Here is an 18,812-nt window from a genome sequence, read left to right as displayed (position 1 = left end):
ACTGAGAAAAAGATACTTAAAAATGTATTTGCGGGACTTAAAGTTTATTTCACAAAAATAAACTTTAATATTTCGCAAAATAAATTTTCAAGTATTTTTTTCAATGTAGAATATCGTAAAACATTTTATCGATTAATCAAACAGATCCGATAAATTCTCTGAAAATTGATTTCGTGGAGAATTTCGACGAAGAAGCTAAGAGAAAATAGGTTCCCCATCTTATACTTCTGCCACCCTTTACGACAAAAGGACGACGAATAATTCGACGCCGCAGCGTTCGTTCTTCAAGACGCGCGATTAAATGTTGTTTCACAACGTATCCTAGCTGGCGCGGGACGATCTTTATGAAATTTCAATTACAGTTCCGTCGATGTCACCGCAGGGTTCCTGCGACCCCTCGGCATACCAACTTCACGCCTTTCAATCTCCCCGCTTCCCCTTCTTACTCGTTCCGCCGCCGAAAATCATAGGATGCAACCGTAGCTCACCGGACGAGTGCAATGTCCCGGGGATGAAAGGCGTCTTGCTACCTCCGGCGGCCTTTTTCAACCGCGCCCTCGAAGGTCTTAAAGGGTGACGAGTCGGTTTCCCCCAACATCCTTCGCGGAGCACACACTGTCCATCGATTACTCTTCCACAATTGCGGATATTTCGACGGAAAGGTGCCGTTAGATCGGAGATATTCGATTCCCAGATGGCTGTCGTACCGTCATCCCCCTGATTCCCGACCTCCCCCTAGCCGCTCGCGACCCCCTTTTTTCGATACGCTAGTCGGACGTTCTCTCTCTCTCTTTCTTTCTCTCTCTTCCCTTTCTGAATAGAATCACGGGGCTATTCTTCCGAGCATTGTGAACGGAGTCGGCGGTAGTCTATTCGCATGTGATGGAACGACGTCTGCCGGAGATATCTGGCTGCTTATCTCTACGATTGCGAATCTATTTGTTAGTGAGCGATGATCTCACTAGTGATGCTCAACGCGAGTCTCCCAACGAACCGCTCTTTCTTCCTCTCTTCTTCCTTTCTTTTCTCATCCCACAGTCACACCGATGATATGTGAGAAAATCAGGAAATGAATGCTTCTTGTTGGCCAGACATCTCTTCCACGATTGTGTTTTATCCGCGACGGTAACAACAAGTGCGCTGACAACGTTGTGCAATTTTATTTTACGCAAATCGCAATTTCTTGTATACTTGTGTGGATCTCGCTGCTCGTAAGATCACAGACGTCGAATGCGTATCTCGGTTTCGGCGAATAATCGGTTCGTAAATGAAATTTATCGAGCTTCAGTCCGCAGATAAATAATGATCGCGCGAAGGCGTCGAAAGGTCGGCATCGATATCGATCGCACGTTTCTTAAACGAACGATCGTCCTGCATTCGCCGGGGGCGAATGGGGGTGGGCGCGCTCCATGATTGTCCGCGAAACGACAGCCCTCACGCGTCGTTTCTCGTATTTCCATTTCGTGGCGCCGTGTAGCGAGACGGGGGTGTAAACGGTCAAGATCGTATCTACCCGGTCGAGAAAGTGGCCAGAGCCGCCCTTCCGCCTTAACTCGCCGTCGTTTCCTCGTTCGTCGTTTCCCCGCGCAAGGCGCAGGGAAGCCGCGCACACCAAGTCGTGGACTTAAACTTTTGAATTCGCTTTATCTCGCGGCAACGAGCATCGCGAGCCCGGGGATGCGTGGTAAGTGCCGGAACGAAATTCCGGAGGGACGGTCAGCCCGCGCGCGCATGCTATTGTCGGCCCCTTGTTTACGAGTCGGGCGTGAGATTCCGCCGCGTAGATTCGATTCTTTTCGCGACGATTTATTCGACCAAGGACCTCCGCGCATATACGCGCGAGGATTAACTCCGGCCGATATCCGGGGCCCGCGGGATTGGATTACTCGAGGCTGGTGATGTATTCTCTCGAATACAGGAAATAAGACACAGAGGGGGAGAGGAGAAAGAAAGAGAGAGACTTTTCACGGCGCGGCTGAGCAGAAACGGACGATTTTCTCCTCGCTTTAAACTCTCAATTAACAAGAAAGCATGTGGAAATATCCTTCAGCGAGTTTTATGAGCTTTGAATATGTGATGGAACAGCTGAAAGTAAGGAACACATATTTTTTACACGTACTTTCATGCAAGTTTAAGGGTTGAAGCAATCTCTAGAAGAAAATTCGGCACAATTGATTGCGAATAAACATCTCTCAAACTACGAAGTATATAAAAAAAAAACTTTTTTTTTCAAAACTTTATTTAGCTTTTTTAAAAGTGAGGGATATTCCTGTATGTTTTCTAGTGGTACTTTCGGACGCATTCGCGATTGACTGGCAATTGTTTAAATAAAACGAAGTGGCTACTTACACGACATAAATATCGACAGGATTTTCCAAAATAATTAATTCTTGTCTATAACCGTGCCAATAATTCCAATTGTTAAGAGCCAAAATTTTTTTCTCAACAATTTCACACGTCATTCGACAAGGAATCCGTTCTTCGAGGAATTTGTTCCTGACTCATTTTCGGCTTTTTAATTAGTACGATGTGTTGTTGTCGCATTTAATTAAAAACGTCATTCATTTATCGGCCACATTGTATCAAGTGGCCGATGAAATCGGCGAAAGTAGGGTGAAAGCATGAAAACGAGGAAAAAGAGGAGCGCGCACGAACTTCCATTTTTCTTTAATTACGATGTTGCGGAACATAGATTACGACGTTGGCTCACGCTCAAAAACATCTGTTCCCCTGCCTTCCACGGACGAGTTCTACCCTTGCACGGCTTGCCCCCGCTAAGGACCGATATCCGCAGGGGTCTCACCCTTCGATCTGTTCCTCTGCGCGCGAGAAAACGTCGCTCGTCGAGAATTCGTCCGAAGCGTGCGCCTCGTTTAAATAGCCTGAAGGAAAGACAGAGCGGCGCGTAATTAGAATCTAATCGTTCCTCCAGACATTCCCAGCTGTCTCGCGCGGACAATCCATCCCCCTCTTCCGTATTCTCACAATGTAGCACGTGCCTCTCAAAAGGGTTATCTCCTCGCGCGATTTACTCGGGCAGTCCGGCATCGCCGAGGTCCGGTCAAATCACGCTCAACTTCTATTTGCCCGCGTGTAATTGATCGAGCTATTTCTATTCGGAATTTATTTCATTTCTTATCCACACGACATACGCGAGAGAGCGGTGAGTATTGATCGTCGACATGAGTTATTCACTCGGCACGACTGCGGAACAGTTAGACGGGGGATACATTTTGCCCGATGCCGATACTCCCGCTCAAAGAAAAAAAGAGAGAGAGGGAAAAAGGAAAATAAAAACTGACGAAGCAACGAAGTAACGTTCCGGTAATTGAAGGGTAACGAAGTCTCGCCTCGGTGGAAAAAATCTTCCAGGCGCGGCGCGGCCTTAATTACTATGAGCCGCCTTATACCGGTGGCTTGATTAAAAACGTTTCCAACTTTTCCTCCGCCGTAGGAGGTTGCGCGATTTCGCGCCCGTCGTCTTTTTAATCTGCGCGGACGAGACGTAAGAACGACGAGCGGACGGACGGACGAGTGGCCAGCAAAGCGTGGCCGGCGGTGGACCGACACGGGGGCTGCCGGGAGATTCAAAATTAATGACGGACACGAGATAAAATTAATTTAACGGCGAGTTGCGCCTGTGTGAACTGGCCGGGGGCTGTGTGCTGAAGCCCGGATCACAATGGCGCAATGGCCTCTGGCCGGTGGGCACAGCAAACTCCGCACACACCGCTACTTCAGCGTCGTCGTCACCGCGCGGTGTATACCGGCAGCATTACCATCGTCAGTACAACTACCATCTCACAGGCCCACCGCCACTACCACCACCACACCACCACCAACACCACCACCACCAACACCACCTCCACCGACAACGCAGCGCGGTGCGCGCGGGTAGGCCACGCTCGAACCAAAACATAATTAGCCTGCATTGTTAATGCATCAATATTTGCACGCTGTCCTGCCTTCCAGCCGCGGCGCGCGAGCTGCGCGCTTTCCAATAAGCTCGCACTTTGTTGCACCCGATATTACGCGAGTATATCGCTGTTGATTACCGGTCGATTTTTCCTTCTCGTGTTACTCCCTTCTCTCTCCCCTTCGTCCCTTTCTCTTCGTCGTGTTACTCCCTCTCTTCCCCTCTCCCGTTCCTTCTCTCTCTCTCTCTCTCTGGTCCGAGCTCGCCCATTTCGGTGGACGCTTACCTGGACACACGCTACGTGCACCGCCACCCCGCTTGTGCGGTGTAAACTCGATGCACAAACCCGCCTGAATTAATCGCGGCGCAGTTGCGAACTGACGAATCGCGTGCCACACGGGATTAATTCATAAGCGAATTTTCGTTCGCCGCGGAAAGATGTGTGCCAAGCGCCCTGTGTAATTTGCAGCATTAATCGCGGGTGTTTCTACTGTAACGTTAAGTATTGAACGGGCGCGATGATCGTTCTGTCGCGTCAAGAGACTTGGAAGAAACAGAAAAAGAAGACCACGAGAGTGAACAGGGCGCGGACTGTCTCTGACGTAACGATTAATTTCCGGCCCCTTTTCTAACTACACGATCGAGTGTGCGCGTAATAATTTAAAAAATGCGATTTGCATATTATGGTTTCCGGTGCGAGGAGAAACGCGCCTAGTATTAACATGGTAAAACCATTGTGTCGAGCTACCACGGACACGAGACCGTTGAGAGACTTAATGAAGCGAATTTTTCATCCAAAGTTGGCGCAGAGGTAGATTTGACTTTCCCTACGGGACAGAGTCCCGTGTATTTCGCAACCGCCCGGCGTATTACGTGTAATTTTGACTTTTATTTGCGCGAGACAGGAAGATCGCGCTCGGTCATGGCGATCGCATCGCGCGCGAATCGCACGGGAAAATTGAAACTGGAGAACAGAGGCGGAGGAGCGAGCGAATGACTCGGGGGGTTGAGTGACTCGGAGGCACATAAGACACGCTGCGCGGAGCTAACAGCAGCGATGAAACGAGGGCGTTGCACGGGAGAAAGAGGGCTCAACGTATACCGGATTTTCCCTACTTCACCAACTTCCGGTTGCTCGCGTGCCGCAATTCTATCGCCCACATCTGGATCTTTCCTTCTGCCGATCTTGGCCGCGTAACCCAATTTCCACGACGCAAGCCTTTCGCCTATTCCGTTCGTCGTACACAACGTGGATCATTCAGCGATCAATCGTGGATCATTGAGAGCGCGGTGATATCAATCGTCACTTAAAAACTTCACTCTTTCACATGTTTCATACATATATCCCGATAAGGAAAAATCCTCTATGAAAAGAAAGAAGACCTCGCGCTTCGGAGCGGACCTTGAATCAACTCTAGAAAATCGTTAGGTCGGATGAAGAGACTCTCTCTCTCCCTAGGGGAGTCGTCGTCGCCAAGCTGCGAAGTCTATCGAGACGCAGGGGCGTTCCGCGCGCGTTCTCTCCCGCAGGAGGAACCCTGTGGCACCAGGGTCTTCCGTTAGTTCATCGTTTTCCGGTGACTTCCGGTGGCCTCTAACGAGGGACAATGCTCCTGGTGCACGCTGTGCACGCGGCGCACAACAATCACGTCTCAAGTTCCTCCAGGCGGGAGGGCGGTGCTGGTAACGCTCGCTCTCCTTGTCTCCGCTTGCCATTCTTCCTTCTTCTCGACTACTTATGCCACATAACGTGGCTCTCAATGGCACATTAGAAGGCAGCAGCGCTTCGAAGGGCTGATGCGTGCGTCGTGTGCGTGCAAAACGTAGCGAGCAAGCAAGAGAGAAAGAGTGAGGGACCACGACTCCTCGACTTGAACACAAATTATAGACTCCCGAGTCGACCGTTGACGCGGCTTGTCGACTCGTAGATTCGCCAATCGCTATTTCGGCCACTCGGGACATGAGCTCACGGCTGTGTACGTACGTCGCTCTCGCTCCTTGTTCGCGAACGCGGCAAATGGCATTCACGGACACGCACGACTCTCGAATCTCGATCCTTTTCAGCGGTATCGCGCACGTCTGACCGGCTCTCTCTCTCTCTCTCTCTCTCTCTCTCTCTCTCTCTCATTCTCTCCATTCGGTGTCTTTGTGGAGAGACGCGCCAATCGCTTCGGGGTAGATCGACTACGCGAACTGTACAGAAGACCACTCGAGCGCGAGACGATTGTTTAGTCGCCTCGAGGATTGACTTCTTTCTCTTCTTCTGTTTCCTCAATAAGCCAGCCGCTCCCTTTCTTTCTGCTTTTCTTCTCTCTCGGCTATATCCTCCTCGCGCGACCGTTAACGGTCGACGGAGACGTCGCCAAGCAGTCTCGGGGTGTCGACAGATTTCTGATCGAGCCCCAGGATGGATTGCGTAATGAGATATTGCACCTCGGGTGTGCAAGCAGATTCTAATAAACACCGGAAATTTCCTCCGCTTCATCTCTCCCATATCTAAGTAATTTATTTTTTAATAAAGAAGACAGAGAGAGAGAGAGACATCGAGAAATAATTATGTTTAATGAAAATTCGTAGCAAACACAAAAGCGTTTGTTGTATGATGGAGAGAAAGAGAGAGAAAGATTAAAATGTTTATTGTACAGATTAAAATACTTGGAATTTTAAAGAAAGCGTGTTGAATATATAAGAATATATAAGAATACATATACGACGCAGTAATTTTTAATCTCGCATGCGGTCGAAGGTAAAAACGAAGAAGCGGAATTGTGTTTATTTTATTCCCGGACGTCGATTTCTCGTTAAAACGCACAATCCAAGTGCAGGTCGCTGAAGGGACAAACGTCTCTCTATCTGTCGCTTCTGTACCTTTGACAGTAGCAGTCGACGACACGCCCGCAAAATTGCTTCCACAGGCACGGCCGCGCACAGCACGGGAGAGACAATTTTTCGGGGGCTGCGAAAAATATTAATAACTCTGGTGTTGCAGTAAAGGACGAAGGGCTTCCCGAGAGTAAGGGATGGTATGGTCGGGGGTCGTGAGTGGCGGGCGAGGCAGGAGGGGGCAGTAGACCGGGGTAGCGACGAGGGGGTGGCAAGTGTTTCTGTCAGTTTAATAGCTTCGCGCCTACCTACCTCCTCATCCCTCCCCCTTTACTCCCACAAACTCACCCCGCACACTTTGCCGCCGACATTACAGCATCGTCACTCCACGTGTCAGAAGTTGCGCCAGACGTAGGAGGTCTGCTTAGATCTGATAACCCTTTGATATTCCTGTTATTTATTGCCCCCTTCGTCCTCGTCGTCGTCGTCGTCGTCGTCGTCGTCGACGGCCAGCTTCGTTGGCGGAGTCACACGCGTGAGAATCGATCGGGGTCAATTCACGGGGAATTTCCGCACGAATATGCTCCGCGCGTAACCACGACGATACAAAGGACAACTGATAATGAAAGAAGCAATGAGGAATATTTTCTCGGAAACGATTCGCGTGTCGAAGCACGGAAAAACCCTGGCACGGTTGCGGTCGCCGATGCTCTTCTTCACGTAATAATTGCGATATTATACGAGGCATTAATTATATTAAACGGATAGTAATAAATAACTAATTATTCCGCTAACGCTAGAGTAATAATATTTGTATAAATCTTTTAATTATAAATATTTGCGAGGCTTGTGTATAATGTACATATAATATGGAAATAATGCATCGCATAGTAAACGCGTGCAGTATATTTGACGAATTTTAGTATTTTATTATATTTATTTTATTATTTAATCCCGCTGTATACAACTGAAACATTCGAATTTGCATCTTGCAAATTTTATTTATCCCACAATTGTCGAACTCACAAGTTTTCGCGTTACCGTATGATAATTACTCGATTTTTTTTGGCATCGTTATTATCCTCTTCTTTCTATTTCACCAATTAAGAAAGCTCGTAGAGAGCGCGATAGTACTGAAGATTGGCCGTAAGAAATCGGTTAGTGTTTTCGGTTTGTCAAAGGACACGATTTCTTGGCGAGCTTGCTCGACGGCGCGAAGGTGCGCGCAATAGGTGATATCAACATCCGAGATGGAGACATTTTTATGCCGGTGTAAATCAAGCCCCTTCAAATATTGCGCGAAGGACGAAGTCGGTGCTGAATGAACGAAGGGTACCCGGCGTTGCCGCGGCCATAAAGAATGATATAACTGCACGCGACACATGTCTTCTTGGCTGCGAAACACAGTCATATCGTCGTTACTACCCACGCGCGCTTTTGCCGGCTACCAGAAATGAAGATTTGTTTCAGCGTCTTTTGGCCCTGTCGTATATTTCCACCGCGGTCGTCCTGATTTTACGGCGTTCGCGCGTGAGATTTAAATCATCGCCTCCGAAATGAACCGACAGGAAAAATGCGAACAAATAACTTCCGATTATCCCCTTTTACTTCTCTTTTCAAAGACAACGTTGAGAAGGAGCGAAAGGTAAGAAACGCGGTATGGTCGATTTTATTGTCGCGCGAGATATTTTCTTTTTTGTGCAAAAGATCGAATTCCAGCGAAAAATTAGAAAAAAATTAGGCGCATGTGAGAGTGATCGAAGCAGCTCTCTTCGTCGGTTTTCCGATCCTAAAGATTTTCATGAAAATCTCGACGTTGGCGGTTAAGACGAACGTTAGGTAACTATAGAAAGTGATTTTTTTTCCAACAAAAAGTAAGGCGCGACAATGTACGCGAGATTGACGTTTCCGATACTCTACTTCTTCGATTGACTTTGAAGTCGACCCGATGGACAAATCACGGCGAATTGTGATGTGTGGTTGGAAAAAAATCGGGAATTGGCCGGGAGACTTGTGACAGGCACTTTTCGCAGGGAAAAAAGTGGTCACCCTTGTCCAATAAGGGGTTCGATGCTTGTCCCGCTGACCTTGTCTCCGCGTGGGGTCTTTTCTGCTTCGCGTGCTCGTCGAGACACTTTTCCATGGAGGATTTTTTGCGATAAAAAATGTCTCAGTACGTTGACATCTCGCCACCGACTACCAATAAGGTCGAAGGTTTAGGCGACAGCGCGCCCCTTCTCGCGCATGAAACTACTAGCATAGAAAAATGTAAAACACGTCGATGTAGAAAAATAATACACGCCAACCGCCAATCTCGATTTTATTTGGAGTCGAGAGCAGATCGACTGAATCTATAAATGTTGCCTGTCACGCTATTTCGAGGCAATTCTACGTGTAAAAAGAAAATTTATATTTTTCAGATAGACGTTTTTCAAAATTTTATTTTATATATATTAGAAACGCGATGTGCATATAAAGAGAAAATATTATTTTCTTCCACATAATGTAAGGGCACTTCCTCATTTTATTTTTATTTCGCTCCTTACTTTATCCCAATTTTATTCTCTTCTTTTCTGACGCTATTGGCAAACTAAATTAATGTTATTCGCGCGCAGTATACAGCCCTTTAGCGATCGAGAAGAAACCAAAAGTCGAGTGCAAAAGTTAAATAAATGAGATAAACTTCATGACATACCACAACCACATATCTCATGCAGAATCGTACAACGAAATCTACTCACACCGATTGCCAGGAAGACACCTCTATCGATCACACGCGACCAGATCGATTATTCACGTTCCTATTCACGCGGGACTGTTGCGTCCTCAGCACGTCTGCCAAAATCGGTTCTCCCTCAGATCTCGAGTCTTCGAAAAAAGGAATCTTACGCTCGACTTTGACATTCGGTCACCGCGAAATCTCCTTCGTTATCAGCGTCACGTTACGCTACCACGTTACCCCTTCCCCCTCCTCCCACGTTTCCCCTTCCCCTCCTGACGTTCTCTCAGACAGTCGCATTACGCTCCACTGCCAGAGCACCACACGTTCCTCTCGCTCTCTCACTCTTTCTCTCTCTCTCTTCCCCGAGGGATGCTGTAGTCGCCTTGGTGGGGACCCCAATGCGATAGGGGTGGCTCCGCCCGTGAGCCAACCAGAGGTTTCGCTAGAAGCGACCCGCCACACCCCGTGAATCGTCCCTGGGATCCCGCGAGAACCCTCGTCGTGCCATCCTCTTCTCAACAGATTTTGGATCCTCTAGTCCGCCAAGGGCCTGCTGACACGGAGCAGCGCTCTTCCCGTTGTCCGTTTCTTCCTGGAGTCAGCCGTCTGGAAGGGCTCGCTCGCTACTGGCGAGCTACCCCCCGCGATCTCACGTCTATATACCCCTTGAGACTTCGGGACTAAGTCGTCACGACCGCGTTTTCAACCGACTCGGTCAACCGACTCGATCGATCGCTCGATCATGAAGACGCACCAAGGTCCGGATCGGCTGTGCCCGTCGATCCTCGCGATGTTGACGTGATCTCGTGATAGAACGCTCTGGTGATACCGATGTATGTGTTGGGACATGTGCCGGGAGTGATCGGAGTCATTCTCGTCTCGTCCAGAATCACTTGGGAGATCCAGGATTCCGGATCCGAGGCGAGTCCCCGATGAGCGTTCTCGATTTGTCCCGGCCTGTGATCGACCGCGAGATGAACGGTAAGTCTAGGTGTTCGCGAATCAGTCGCTGCGATTGATTGAGAATTATACGCGTCTATGATAGTCGAGTCACGCGTTCGTCGGAAAGAGAGAGATTTGTGGGAAAAATAATGACCCGAAATCACGTCAATGTCGGAGTGTGACTAATGTCGTCAGAAGGTGAAGTGTGCCAATTGACAAAACGAGATTCTTGGTCCTCGGTGCGTAACACTATGAACACTATGACGATGATGATACTGCACTTGAAATTATTCGATTAATCCGAATTAAAATATATTCCTATCAGATCCGCTTTGTCAACGCTAAATTGCACCTCTTAGTACTCGGTGATTTAACGAGTAGCTACTCCGTTTTTCAATTATTGAGCCTTGTCAATGGTTACCGACAGACAATGAAAAATGATTTCTCTGAGATTAGCTTCTCGACTGACTTTGCGAGCGTCAAATCCTCCCGCACGGTGAAGTTACTTCATTTGTGCCGGCACGTTTTTGCGGAGCGATTCGCATGGCGAAGTGAAGTATCCTACCGTGCTTCAGTTGGCAAACATTGTCGAGGAAGTTTGACCGCAGCCTGTCCGGAAGCCAGACTACGGAGATTCGATCTTCTGTCCAATTTGGCCTGCCACTTGGCTTGGCAATTCCGTGACACGCTGATAATCTTATCGACGTTTCACGATACTGCCTCCCTAGCCGCAGGATCCGACGAGAGCCGTTTTTCTAATTAACCTCAATCGCTAATCTGCGCGCCACGGAGTAGGGAGATCTGATATTGTCAGCGAGATTGCGCCTTTTAATCGCGTCATCCGCAGGAGCTTTCGGCCACCGGGCATGTGGAACACGGCGCGTCGACGTCGCGTTCCCCAGAGGATCCTCATATCGCCAGGATGTCCTGTGCGGTCAGAGTAAACGCGGTCTACACGGGTGCGAACGTAGTGCGCGGTACAATCGCTCTTCCGACATCTCTTTAGCCGCCAATTTGTTTAATTATCTTTTCCGGAAGTCACGCTTACATTCCTCAAAGCAGTCTCCACGTCCTGCCAGGCGGATATTCGAGATGCTTTGCCTTCAGATTTCACTTCACTCTATACAACGATCTTTCCTCGTGAACGTCTGCGTCACGCGTGGCGGATGTTACATACAGTCGAGCAAAAAAATTAATCATGTCCAAGTGAAATTAGTCTTAAACGTTGGCCGGTATAAAACAACGATTTTGGTATTCGGTATAATGTTTATGTTACGGCGAAAGAGAGAGAGAGAGAGAGAGAGAGAGAGAGAGAGAGAGAGAAACTACAATTTGTCTCACTCGTGAATTTCAATTTTGTTTCCTGCCCTCGATAGTCCCGGCGTATAAAATTCACTCGGCAATATTTGGATGCGCACACACTCGGCCTCGTGCGTCTACTTAATACGGCGGATTAATCCATCATTGCTCGATCGTTTGTTAAAGCCTTCGATCGTGAAACGTCAACTCCCGATATATTCGGCGCATGCAGCTACGTGGGCAATCGATAGACGAACTGCGCCAAGTATCGCACACGCGCATCAATCATCGATCACAATAGACCCGTGCGATGCAAAAGACTCATTTGCTTTATAACTCACTAACTACTTCATCGCCGTGTATGTGGATAAACACGTATTATTATTTTCGCAGTAAATAGAACGCGACGTACAATATGACAACTGATAGAATAATTTCATTAGCTGCGCGTATCTATATTAGTAATAATTTAATTATTATTTATTGTTTACGAAGCGACGTTATGGAGAGTGTTCTATACATAGTAACTCGATGAAAGGCCGCGACTGTTCCTGCAAACATTTTATCAGAAGGAAATCGGGCTGTTTTGTGATATTAAAACGACAGAGATTAATTTGAAATTTCTAAAGCAGGAATTGGCTGCGTGCGCTGTCAGGAGCGAGATGAAAAATTATAGATAATCGCGAACGTGTTGAGCGTTTACGGGGAGAATTTTTTGATTGACACGAAAAGCGGACTCTTCCCACGATTAATTCGCCCGGGGCGTAAGCCGCGCTAGAGTGCCGCGGTACTTCGCTCTAATCATCCTTAGTGGCCTCTCGAGCCGCTATCATCGGGGATAATGTCACGCATGGCACGACAAGTATACTTCTGTCAAGGGAGAAAATACTACGGCACTTGTGTCCCACAGGAGTCAAAGACCCCTGACTTTCGAGGGTTTTCCAAATATTGTTCTTATGTCATATCGGTTCCTTGCGCGAGAGGATCCGGCGTGAGTAGCAACCCGCAGTTACTCTTCATGAGATCGGTTCTTTTTCTCTCCCTGTCTTTCTCTCTCTTCTTTACGATCATCCGCGATCAGCGCGAACTAACATCGCCACTAAATCGTGTTTACTTTGTCGATTAGGATCAATTTTGGACAACGGCATCGTATTTTCGTGCTCTCTTCCTTTATCTCGAGATACATTTATATATCGCTTCGTGCGGCTCCTATTTCCTTCTCAGATACGTACAAAATATAAAATGGAAGAGTAATTAAATAATGAGCCTATAAAGGAGCGTCGCAATTTAGAGACAGATCCATGTAAGAGTCTTTAAATATACGTCAACTTTAACACGTTAACAATGTCCTATCATTTATTTTTCATACGTCCACTCAACTCCTTCTTTCGGTCTCATGCATAGTGGAGAATAGTTTATAGTTTAGAGATCTCAGAGTCCACGCCGTCCCCCTTCTCGGCTTATTATCAGCGATTTATTCTTTCCCATTAGCAGTGACACATGCCGATATCGACTCTCTCGCAGACGTGCTATCTCCCGGAGCTTCGTGTCGACAAGCACGCCTCGCAGGATCACCGTTTTCTTTTACGACTCGGCTGCGTCGCCGACGTAAGACGGCGGATCCTTAAGTCTTTGTTTACCCTCTCTATTAGAATGGAATTGAACTGTGACCGTCGTAAAATTGATACTTTTAACGTTTTATTGCGCCACGCGCCTTCTCTCGCGTGCGCTCGGCCGCATCGACTTGTTGTTCCTTCATACCCTGGTTAAGTCTTCATTCGGAAACGACGACTAATTTAATAAATAAAACAACGCAATATATATATATATATATATATATATATATATGACGTTGAAACTATAATGAGAATCGCAGAAATTGCAATAAGATTCGTGAGAATGTTTGTCTTCAAAGAATCGTGATTTTTCGCTCCTCTCTTTCTTCTTTCTTTATCCTGTCGAGTGCTTGTACTGCTCCTTCCATACACCTGCCAGCTCGTCGCTAAAACGATCATTTACTTAGCCGTCGATTCACACGGAACTTGCGCTGTTTGCAAAGGACTCTCGATCTTCGCAGGTTCCTCCGCTGGACGGACAACGCGCATAAAGTTCACAGTTTGTTTTTAGATAGCTGATACACCGCGTGGTTATCTTTCGATTCGGAGATAGGGACTGCCATTAAAAAGGGCTCGTATCCGGTCGGAGTGAGTTCCTCAAACAAATCCAGATTCTTTACGCGATGTTCCTTTGTCGCCTCGAGCGTGACATAATTGCCGCGCGCGCGCGGATCATGGATGTGAGAGATAAAGCTAAGAGATAGAGTGATTTTGTCCGCAGATGGATACTTTTACAACGCTATATTTTCCAAATTATTTGTATCTCGCCATAATATCGGCGCATACCACTCTCGATCACGTTGTGAATCTTTTTATTCTCGACCGAAATGACAAGTTGTTTTGCAAACGGGAACTGTAAAGTCACTTGATAACACGCGATTAATAGAGTTTTGTTTCTCGCGAGTGTCCGTAACGTTGGTGTCACGGTGCATCAAAAACAGCCGACAGTATGACAATAAAATCCTTATCACGGCAAACATCCTCAGCTTGGGTGTCACCGCGTGGACGCGGCAGCTGCGTCGGAGAAACGCGCCGCGGCAGATAGCTCGCTTCAATTGACACTTGTCCTTGTGTGCCTAGGATTTCGTCGAGCCGTAAGAAGACGGCGGGAAGAGAGAATTAGTGGAGGAGGGAGGAAGAAAGAGAGGGGGCAGCAAACAAATTCATTTTAGCTCTCATATGAAACGCACACGACGATTTTCCGACCTTCACCGAGACGCTAAGTTTACACGGAGCCACGACCTTTCTCGCAACAAAACGCTCACACACGCGTTTAATATCGCGAAACGCGACTTTATTGCGGGAACAACGAGCCGCCGTTTTCCCAGAAATGACCAATCGATACGTCACGTTCCAAAAAGTCGTCTCTCATCATCGTTCTTGCGCGCAAATACCTCCTGGTAAATTGGATTTTCGCAAATGGCGCGCAGTGTGTCGTCGGTTGATCGCAACGAGAACACGGCGTGACCTTTCAAATGGCGTGAAATGGAGGATTTTTACGAAGCGCGCGGATCGATAGTCGCGGATCGAGCACTATTGATTTACGAGCACGTCGTTGACTTTATTCCGGCCAAACGGATCGGCTACGTTGACGAAATTCAGTGTGGTGGCAAATTTTCCTGAGCTTCGAGACGGTAATTTAACGCGAACTATTAAATGAAATCGTATAAGGGTTTCACAAAATCGTAGCTCAAATTAATTCAGCTAATCTTGACACGATATAATCGGAGACGCCGTCACTGTGTCACGAGCAAACTCTTGAGATCACCCTCGAGCATTCCCTCTGAGATTCATCTATCGCGTCTCTGAGACCATCGACGTTTCACTCTTTCCAGGAAGCAGCGACGAAGGCGAGTCGACATCGGGCGCGACTACCGGCGGGGGTGGCGGCGGCGAGAACGCGGAAATGGAGGAAAACGGATCGACTCGCGCGAGCAGCAACAATCCCGTCTACAGGGATCTAAAGCCGCTCCAGGCTGGCGGCGCGCACGAGGTCCCGCAGGATTACAACCCGCAGTCGAGGTCCGCCTATCATCACCAGCGCGGCTACTCGCCGGGGATGGACCGACAGCGGAATTATGAAAAGGAACATCAGCCGTCGCCGTCTAGCCGAGAGGAGGAGAGAAAATCGGCCTGGGATTACAGCGAGAAAAGCGCGCGGAAGGATTACTCGAGATCGCGGGATTACGGCAATGAATACCGTGAGTCTTACAATTCTGCCGGGGAAAGAGCCTTTGGCCATGCCGCGAAACATTCGCGATGTTTATCTTGTCCCGTAGCAACTCGAGAAATGTAGATTTGCCAAGTGACGTTTTCTCAGATAATGCTCGGAAAATTCAGGATCGCGTGATTCGACGAGCGGTCTCGAGCGCGACGCTTTCTCGACGCGAATGTGCAATCCGCAAATACTCTGACGTCTTCCTTAACGTTTGCCTGTCCACAGAGGACGCGATAAAGCAGGAGTCCAAGGATCAGACGAGTCGCGAATGGGTGTCACCGGTGCCTGAGGTCGAGGTCGGCGGCTCGGCGCCCGGAGGCCCGCACGTACGTGCACGCAAAGACATCCCTCGTGGCGCGAGATTCGGCCCGTTCCTCGGCAAATGGGCGAGCGAGCCTTTTAACCCCCGTTACGCGTGGGAGGTGAGTCGTATATTTCCGCCGCGGTGTGTATGGACGTGTGTGCGTGTTTATCGCTTTCGCCCGCTTTCGAATTCTCGAGTGGAGGTAGTAGTCGGGCCGATCGTAAAGCGAATAGGTCGGTGCTCGATCAGTTCAAACTGACCTTTCGAAACGAAAGATATTTGCTTCGCTCTCGATGTCGCGCGAAATAGTCCTTCTCGGCGCTCTCTTCTTTTCCCTTTCGTTTTGCCCGAGCCAATTAACGCGACGAGCATTTCTCCAGCTGTTTGCTGATTAATGAAAGAGAAATCGACCATTTTCGACAAAAAATTGCGTAAAAGAAAAAGTAATAACCGCCAAGAGTGAAAGTACTTTCAGGTAATATATTCTTGCACGAGTATAACCGGTTTAATGTTACAGCAAATAAACGTGTAATTTCTTACTTGAATGATAAAAATTATTTTGCTGTTGAAATATATCGATTTTCATTTTGGATATGACGTACGTCTAAAAGAGGGGTTCGTAAACTATCGAACTCCCTTCACTCTCGAATGTTTCTGTGCTCATTCGGGCTTCCCAAGGATTCACACGCGAATCTCGTTCGATATCATCGCGAATTCGAGTTGTCGTCGACCCGTTTGAAAGATGATCGATCTGTTTATGGCTCGAGTTCGGCACAGGAATGTTTCGTCCGAGCCAATGCCACAGTAGGTCTTCTATCCTACTGCTATAATCCCGGGTATTATCCGGCAGATGCCGGCGACAGTGGCGGAAAAAGAGGGTCAGAGCAGAAAGAGAGATAGAAGCGGACAGACAGAGTCGTCTTCTTGCTTCGACAGCAACCACCTGGCCGACTCGTTTGCCGAAGGTGTCATCCATAGTGACAGATCTGTCAATTGGATCGTCTCGGCAAACGAGTCGGCACAGCTATCTCTCTCTCTCTCTCTCTCTCTCTCTCTCTCTCTCTCTCTGTCTCCTTTTCTCTCACCGTCTCTTTCATTTCCTGCTGAAATTTTTAGATTCCTATGGAATCTGTCGGGAGGCGCATACGCTGGGCTGCACATTCCTAAGTCGACCGTAAAATCGCCGTTCGAAGTCACGATCGAGGAATCAGCCCGTGAAATCGTCAACAGATAGTTGCTTTCTGACTCCATAATAAGAGAGCGCTCGCGATTTGCACATGTCACTCACGTTTCTCCAGAATGTCATTCAATGTTGGTCTCCAACGTGTTGGTTGCAGCATGAACTATTTTTAGATCACAACAATACTGATCGAAATCGGTGCAACGAATTCGCAATTTTCACGGTTGATTTCACCGCCGGAAATTTGCTGAAACTTGTATCGCGGCCACGCAAAGATTTCCGGATTTGGACGCTAGCAAACTGATCGGGTACTGGTCCAAAGGGTGTGATAGATATGATAGCGGCGGCGTTAGCGCATGTCGCACTGACAAAATGTAAATGGCACCATCCATCTAACTGCCGACAAAAAGGCAGCCGGGGCCAACTGTCGGGCCGGCGATTACAGGATCGATTAAAGCCAAACTACCCCTTCGTTTCGTCGAGCCGATCTATCAACCCCACGCGTGTAAACGTACTACGAACGCGCGCGAGAGGGAAAACATCGCGAGAGAGATTCGGCCGCGATTTCTCACGTCGATTTATTCGAAACGCCGCGCGAACCGGGCCGCAAGTCGGGAGGAAGTTCCCCAAAATCATCCAGATCTCTCACTCGATCCCCAAAGGCGGCCGTTAAGACTGCTTTGGTTTTACTGCAAAATTACGGAGGTCTTTCGTCGCATGAAATTCAGAGAAATGTAGGAGAATTAAAATTAGAGCGCGGGGCTAGGTGTCACGCGACTTCCGTGACAACGTCGATAACGAATGTTTAGAACAGTCGGCAGACCTCACGAATCTTTCCCGGGATCTGGTGAGGCAAAAAAAGACGCCCTTTCGATCGATTCACACGTTACTTCCCCGATCCTAATCCTTTTCTCACATCCTCCGGGAAACTCGCCCCGAACTTCTCGAGGCGCGAGATCAACAGGGGGAGAACGTGCAGCTCGAAACCGAAATTTGCCCTAAATTTCCCCACTGTTTATCCACTCTGAAATTTCCCGTGGAAGATCGGAAAGTTTTTATAGGATTACACCGAATCTAGAGTGATCGTGCCGAATAAATTTTTCAAGGCAATCAATACGTATCGACCCGCTTTGCGACAAACACATAATAATGTGTCTTTTTATTAAGCGAAGCAAGAAAATTCTTCCAAGCGTATGAATCATTCTCCAATTTTTAGAGAGTATCTTCTGTATCTTTAGTTTTCGATAGCTTCGTAAATTTCTCTACAAGATCTGTTGTTTCCTCAAAGTGATAAAGGCAAAGCAAAACAGCAGCAAAGATCTATTATATTTCCAAGCTCGCCGGTAAATAGTTGACGCTACTTTGTCGCGCGCCAAAGTTAAAAATTCAGAAGGAAGAGAACGTAACAGTCGCCGTCCTTGCGAGGGGAGATTATGGTCGGGATTCGAATCTGGGAATGCCGATAGTTTAGGTATCACCATTACATCACCTGCCGCGAGGTTTCTACTTCGTTTTTCCGAATCCGCCGGAAAAGGGTGAGATAAAATACAAGAGGAAAAGAAGAAGTAGAAGAAAAAAGAAACGTGAATGAGACGGCGGAGGGTAGATCGGGATTCTCTCTGCGCTCCCGATGTATCCCGTTCGGTGACGCGTGATCCGCAGGACGACCGACCTGCGGCGTGCCTGCGTGGCGACTAAACCAATCTAAGGCTTAAGTTCACTCGGCCGAGAGACCCCTCGCGTGAGGAGGGCTGGGCTTCAATTTGCCGAATGATTTCGAGAACCCGAGTTA

The 18,812-nt window shown here is 48.0% G+C and overlaps 1 protein-coding gene and 1 long non-coding RNA gene across 10 annotated transcripts in view; one reads left to right on the top strand and one right to left on the bottom strand.

Annotated features, from left to right (window-relative positions):
* The window catches only part of LOC116845994, a 221,068-nt gene that overhangs the window by 53,642 nt on the left and 148,614 nt on the right, over positions 1 to 18,812 (bottom strand). The window lies entirely within an intron of this gene.
* LOC116845993 (histone-lysine N-methyltransferase PRDM16-like) overlaps positions 1 to 18,812 on the top strand; it is a 77,807-nt gene that overhangs the window by 30,774 nt on the left and 28,221 nt on the right. For 2 of the 4 annotated variants that reach the window (XM_032819298.1, XM_032819296.1), the window contains exons 1-3: positions 9,809 to 10,442; positions 15,154 to 15,519; positions 15,762 to 15,958. In XM_032819298.1, the coding sequence (XP_032675189.1) occupies positions 10,394 to 10,442; positions 15,154 to 15,519; positions 15,762 to 15,958 (612 nt within the window). In that variant the 5' untranslated portion in view covers positions 9,809 to 10,393. Of the gene's footprint in view, positions 1 to 9,808; positions 10,443 to 15,153; positions 15,520 to 15,761; positions 15,959 to 18,812 lie in introns of those variants that run through there. The other 2 variants (XM_032819297.1, XM_032819299.1) reach the window with 1 other exon arrangement.

The sequence above is a fragment of the Odontomachus brunneus genome, unplaced genomic scaffold, assembly GCF_010583005.1.
Source record: "Odontomachus brunneus isolate Ranch 3 - 2012 unplaced genomic scaffold, Obru_v1 Obru_scaffold_059, whole genome shotgun sequence".
Taxonomy (NCBI): Eukaryota; Metazoa; Arthropoda; class Insecta; order Hymenoptera; family Formicidae; genus Odontomachus; species Odontomachus brunneus.
This window is presented reverse-complemented; position numbering and strand designations above follow the sequence as displayed.